The sequence below is a fragment of the Phaethon lepturus genome, unplaced genomic scaffold, assembly GCF_000687285.1.
Source record: "Phaethon lepturus isolate BGI_N335 unplaced genomic scaffold, ASM68728v1 scaffold19570, whole genome shotgun sequence".
In the NCBI taxonomy this organism is placed as follows: domain Eukaryota; kingdom Metazoa; phylum Chordata; class Aves; order Phaethontiformes; family Phaethontidae; genus Phaethon; species Phaethon lepturus.
In genome coordinates this window covers 57,455-63,936 of record NW_010510048.1, presented here as the reverse complement: position 1 = coordinate 63,936, position 6,482 = coordinate 57,455, and the positions used below count along the sequence as shown (strand labels likewise).

The window sequence follows — 6,482 nt, the reverse complement described above, 5'->3', positions numbered from 1 at the left end:
ATCATCTACTATTGGGTTTTTTGTTTTCTCCTGGATTACTTGAGAAAGTAAGTTATTTTCCCAATCTGTACTTTATAACATACTGCAAAAGGGCCCTTGTGATATCTTTTCTGAATACATATTTTTTTAAATACCCATGTGAAAAAATAGTGAAGTGAAAAAAAGTGTAGTGTTTATCTTCAGATTCGTCCTCATGTGAGATACTTTTTTTCATGCAGATTAGAGGTGATACATCAGAGATCCTGGACAAGACCATTCCACTCATTAAAGAGAAGGTGATGGAAATGAACCATATCTATGCCAAAGTTGATAAATTAGAGGTTTGTTCATTGCATTAGAAAATTTACATCCTTCTTTTTATGTGTTTTATAGGTTAACTGTCCAGGTGTTTATATGGAGCACTCAGATGTTTATGGCTCTCTATTGTCTTATGTTTGTTTTTAAATCAATATGTTTATCCATGGTTCAGCACATATAAGTGTTTATGGTTTTGGAACATCACTGAGTAATTTATTGCTGTGGATTCTTCAATTCCTAATAGTAGATTAAAAGCATTAGTTGTGGTTTTGATGCTAATAATACTACTAATAATGTTAATTTGCTTTGTGGCTTGAAGGAGTATCTGTGAAACCATTTATAAATTCAGAAATTCAAGTCTCGCATCCATTGCTGGACATACCCATTTTAAGTTGTTGATGATCATCTTATGTAGTAGTGGAGATATCTCTGAGCTCCCATCTTCTGTTGTGTCTGTTTATTGTATCCTGAATAAGGGAAAGCCAGTATGACTCACTAAGATGATGCCCTCACCATATTTAGTAAACAGTATGTTAAAATTTGTGTCAATTGAGGGCAAGTTTGCCTCTGGGAGGAATATAATGAATACATGATGACATAAATTGTGTAATGTTTAAAATAAGTTTTAACTGAGTCAAAGTGAAAGAAACCAAGTGTTTGTGGCATTAAATGCAGGTAGGCAGTGCTTAAGCTTCAGGCTCTACCCCTGTACAAAGTAATACCTTCTGGTAAGGTTTATTACACTGGGAGGGGCAGAGCAATTGACTTAGCTTTCAGCAAGTTTTCTTTAAATGCAGTTCCTTTTTTGTATATAGTTTACATTTTTACATGTACATTTGATAACAGACTTATCAAACCACTTCATATTTTATGGATTTACATAGCACTGAGAGAAAGCTTCAGACAGGAAATTGAGGCTAGGCATTTTAGACCAAAAGTGGGAACCAACTGTTAACCTGTTTAGAAATCTGTCTAATTTTCAGAACTGGGTACCCCAGTCTAAGGAATAGCTAGTGGGTTCTCAGCATACTTGACAATTTGGTCATACTTGAATGTATACTTAAGCTAGGACTGTGAAAAACGGCTAACTGAATCAGGTTTCAAACCACTGTTGTTGGAAGTGCCTCACCCACTTAGGTCTTTTTGCAAATTCCATGCTTATAGGTGGTTGGGATTTTGGGGGGAGTGGGGGTGTGTGTTTTTTGTCTTTGAACGGGAAAATAAAATTAAAACTAAGCCATTACTTGTGCCAAAGGTACAGTAAGCAACAGGACTCCTTATTTTTTCCCTTTAATACAGGGAAGGCAAAAAAGAAACCCTTCATGACCCTATTCCCTTAGTACAGCTTGTAGGGACATAGTAATTTGGAATATGAAGAAAACACCAGTCTTTGCTAGGCTACAGGTTGCCCTTGAATAATGCAGCAGAATTTTGTTGAGATACTTTTTTTGGTTATCAAGGGAAGATAATACCTTGATTGGCTAAGAATCAGTTTTTCTCCCTAACGTAGCAAGCTGTAATGGCAGTAACCTGAGACCACAAGATTAAATTGGCAACTTGAGCAGTAGTTTATGTTTAATTAGAACTTTTAAATTTAAATCTTAGCATCCCTGGGGATTTTCAAGGGAGAAATTAACTTGTACTCCCAAGAGTAGAAAAGGAAAGGACTGTTGTGTAATCGTTATATAGGGTGAGAATCTGCTGCGTGTTAATTTTGATGTTGCCACTGGTGCTTTTTGGGCAATTAATTTACCTGTTCAACCTCACCTTCCCCATCCCTAAAATGGGCAGTGCTCAACTTCTCAGATAAAAAAAGTGAAGCTTAATCATTAATAGAGAGTATAAAAACTCTTTACAAATTGTTCTGTATTTTAACAAATAAATACTGTGTTCTTTATAGTTGTCTTTCCCTTATGGCTCAAATTTCAAATGAAGCTGTGAGGCTGAACACATGTATGTTTTAGGTCAATATTTCCTGACCTTTTTTTAACTAAAATCACCTGTCTTTCTCTTTTCCTCTGCTGTCTCCTCCCTCCTACCACTTTGGCCACTTTCTGTCTCCCACCAGTAGTAGCAATGTCTTTGCGCGTTCTGAAGAGCTTTTCACCTCACTGTGAGATGTTGCCAGATGTTTAGACACTTTGCAAGTGCTTACATATTCTGTATGCTGAAAAGGGAGCAAAAGCCTGCCTTTAGGTAAGGAGAAAAATTAGCATTAGGTCATGACCAGTGGTTCTTGTGACTGTAAACATCTGTAGTGTACTTATGAGTATGTGTCCCTTGGATATTTGTATTAGCAATAGTGCACTCTGAAATCTTGTTAAAGCTTTTTATTGGCCACCTGATTTCTAGCTAGTATAATGTTGAAACCCAGCACAGGTGCTTTTCATTTTCATTAGGTGTTTTTCCTCTCTCCATAGGCATTTGTTAAAATGGTTGCGCACCATGTTTCCTTCCTCGAAGAGCAAGTGCTTGAAGCAGAGAAGAGCCATGGCACCTTTCTTAATACTGTTTGCAAATTATTTCAGTGTGCAACTATCTCGTCATTTAAAAATGTGAGTATTTTTAAAGTTGCTTCCAACAGGTGGGAAAGTGATGTTAAATGCTCTTTCTGTATCAAGTGTGGCTTTACAGCATATTTAATTATTAATTTTAAGTGGTGTAAAAGAACTAGCTACAGTTTGCCTCTGTAAAGGGAATTTTTTTACTGTTTTTAAAACTTTAAATAATTTTCTTTTTTTTAAGAGTTGCTACTTAGGCACTGAATAGTTCCAGCAGTAATTTTTTAAGATCTCTACGTTTTGCTCCTGAATGAAAGGATTTTCTCTGTACATGTATATGCAAATAGGAAGCTTGTTATACATCATCTTGCAGTGAGAGACGTAAGCATAGATTGCTCTTTCTATTTAGTCTTTATTTTTATGTTAGTTATGTCAAAATTACTTAATAGTAACAGATGAGCACTAGAGGGGGATGAGAACTCTTTCAGTGAATTTTAGCAATATTTGCTGATAGAAGAAGAATGTTGAGAGTCAGGGATAATGAGATCTGATGTGGACTCGAGGAAGCTTTATGTACTCTTCATCCTTTCTGTCCCTGTTCTTTTCCAAGAATGTCTTCATACTACTTACCTTTACATTCTGTTTTCCTTCTCTAAGCTCCCAGGTCATTCTCTAAATTTGTCATTTCCCCAGCAATTCATCAAATCATCAGTTAGCTTTTTCTGAACTTGTCCCTTCTATTCCTCTCTCTCCAACTCGATGTGAATATACCATGTTTTGTGTCTTAGCATATCTCTATCAGGACCCTTGTTCTAGTCTCAACCACCTCCCTGCTTTCTTTTGTCCCTTCTGTTTTTCTGCCACTGTGTTTCCCTCCTCATTTTCTTCCAAGGGGCCTCCATGCCAGTATGTGTAATACTGGGTAGGCAATAATACACAGGTGAACGCTTCAAATTTTTGTCTGGTGTCATAGCAACCTCTGGAAGCTTCAGGTGCAGGAAAAGTCCAGTTCAGTTTCTGCAGATCCATGACAAACCTTAACTGCCTAAAGCAAATAATGAATGTTCAATCTGGTTAACAGAGGTGTAGACAGGAGATAGTGCATACTGATTTCATCTTCAGCTGTCAAAACTCTAGTGAATCTTTAGAAAACCATAATTTATATAGACTCAGCAAAGAGCTGTAACTTGGCCAAATTTGGTAGTATTTTCATAGGAATGGGAAAATATGTCCCTGATATGAGGGCAGTTTACTGCCAATTTAAAATCTTTGCTGTAGCTTATGAAGGCATTGGAGCTTTTCAAAAGCACTAAACAACACATACTTTTCCTATATTTCATTATCTGAATTGGCTTGGTTTTGTTCCCTAAAACTTTCCAAACATGTTAAACCTGCAGCAGATACCCAGTCTGGAAAATATATCAAAGCTGGAAGTTTTGCAAGGTTGGTCTGCCTATACAAATAATGTTGTATAACTGGGACGTCAGTAAGAATGTGGAAAAGGCAAGGCTATTTACTCAGAAGCTGGCCTGAGTTGGGCTTGAAGACAGTATAGCGTTTTCAATTTTTTTTCCTTATAATTACAAAGAAAAAAATTTGAAATAGTGCATAATTGTGTATTCATGCTTGCAGGCATCTTGGAATGATAATGTTAGTGAACAAAAGAGAAAAATAGGGAATGGCATAGTTTCCAACTGCACTGATCTTATCCCTCCCTGCCATCCTTCCCCCCCAGATAGTACATCTAGAAAACATGGTGAGAGAGGTAACAAGGATGAGCACAGGTAAGAAAAAGTTCTCTCACAGGAATTTCTAAACAGACGAAGAGTCAGCCTGAGGGAGGACAGGACAGGACAGAGATCCATGAAGTGATTCTGTATGTGGAGCAGGTGAATAGAGAATGACTATTTACTCCCTCCCATAATGTAAGAACTAGGGTCATGCAATGAAATTATCATCTGGCAGGTTCACAGTACTAAAAGGGAGGTACTTACTTTACACGATATAATAATATGCCATAGAAATTATGTCCACAAGATATTACATATTCCCAAAGCAATTACACAAATTCATGGGGGGAAAAAAATCCAACAATAGATATTAAACAAAATATCCATCCTTCAGCCACGAATTCTTGAACAGTTGGAAATAAGTTTGTATATTTACCCTTTAAACCTTTCCCTAGGCAATCCCTTCAACTGATCACCACTTAAGAGGGATTATTTGGCTGCATGGACCTTTGAATGATGCAGTACAGCTGCTTGTTAATAACATTTACACTGTGGTTCTCACTGTAAATTCTGGCTCTGAGTGACAATGCTGTGTGTCGGTAAGGAATTATTCACTTCTAGTAGAAGTGTGCAGGAAAGGATTGAATTGGTTAAGGACGTAAATGGAGTTTGAATTTCTACAGCAGTTTTCCTTTTGGTTTGACTGTTGCCTGAAACCTGATAAGATCCCTGCCAACTATCCACATTTCTGTACTCTCTCCAAATCTGTTTCTTTCTAGTTATCCACCCCCTGTCCCCTGTTGTGTAGGATATCATTGCAGAGATGCCCCTTTGGCACCTTTTGCCATTAGAAAATTAGTACTGTCCTGATCATTTTCGTAGGTGAGTTTAACTTGTTCTGAAATTATAGTATCCAGCTTGTCTATCTTCTCTCCATAGCCTTGATCAGATTGGCTAAAAAAATTTGAGAGTTTCCTTCTCTCTGAGTGTGTGCATGTATATATTTCAGCTAAGTTTTTTTCTCTTCTAATTAAACATACATGTTATTTTGAACGTATGGGAAGTCTCATACTCATTGCTTTGCAATTACATTTCGAGGTGCAGCAAAATTCTTTAATGTCTGTCTCTCTTATCTTTGGCTGTGATTTTTGGATATTCAGAAAGTTGTTTCCTATAGACTTCCAGTGCACAGTAACACCAGGAAAGGTGTCTAATCTTTGGGAGAAAAGTGAGTAATCGGAATTCACTCCTTGTGTTAGGAATATCCAGAGGTGGTCTGAAAAGAAATGACCTTATACTAAATATAAATTACAAACATGACTGGGTGAGTCTGACAGGTTATAAGAATATAACACCTCCTGAGGGAACAGAACAGAGGAAATAACTTTCTCTTGTGAAGTTTGTGGCTCTGTGGAAGAAAAGCTTTTCTTCTATAAAGCTTGAACTTTGGATGGGAGAAACTGTGGTTTCAAATCTTTTATCCAAAGATATTATCTGTGCCCTGGCTGAATGAGGTTCAGCAATCATAGAGAAAGGACAGAAAATCTATTTTAGAAAACTTCAGCATGTGGAGTTTAAAAAAAACACTAGTATCTTTTCCAATGGAAGAAAACTGAATGTCAGTAACTGTTGCTGTTTTGTCATGCATCTTGTGATATCTCACATTTTCTTAAAGCCAGAAATTTTCTTTCAATGTCAGTGAGAATCTTGACAAATATTTATTTTTAGAGTAATTTTTAACCCTTGTATAGTTGCAGGGAAAGGTTTATAAGATCATAACCTCCAAATAATCACATGCTGATGGTATGAAGAAAAAGGTGCACACGTTTGTTAGACTTTTTTTTCCAGGAGCTTTTTATTGTCTTATTTTTTTCTGCTAATATTGGAATCTCTAGAACAGCAGCTGCTTATCTGAGGTGAGGTTTGCTGTCTTGTCTTGGCTAAAGTGTTGGCT

The 6,482-nt window shown here is 36.8% G+C and overlaps 1 protein-coding gene across 1 annotated transcript; it reads left to right on the top strand.

The window, feature by feature from the left end:
* Window positions 1-218: 218 nt before the first annotated feature.
* BCAS4 (breast carcinoma amplified sequence 4) lies at window positions 219-5,486 on the top strand (the record flags this gene model as incomplete). Its single annotated transcript, XM_010295778.1, has 4 exons — window positions 219-320; window positions 2,718-2,852; window positions 4,431-4,582; window positions 5,468-5,486. Coding segments are annotated over 4 exons (408 nt in total), but the record flags the coding sequence as incomplete, so codon positions are not given.
* Between the last annotated feature and the right edge of the window lie 996 nt (window positions 5,487-6,482).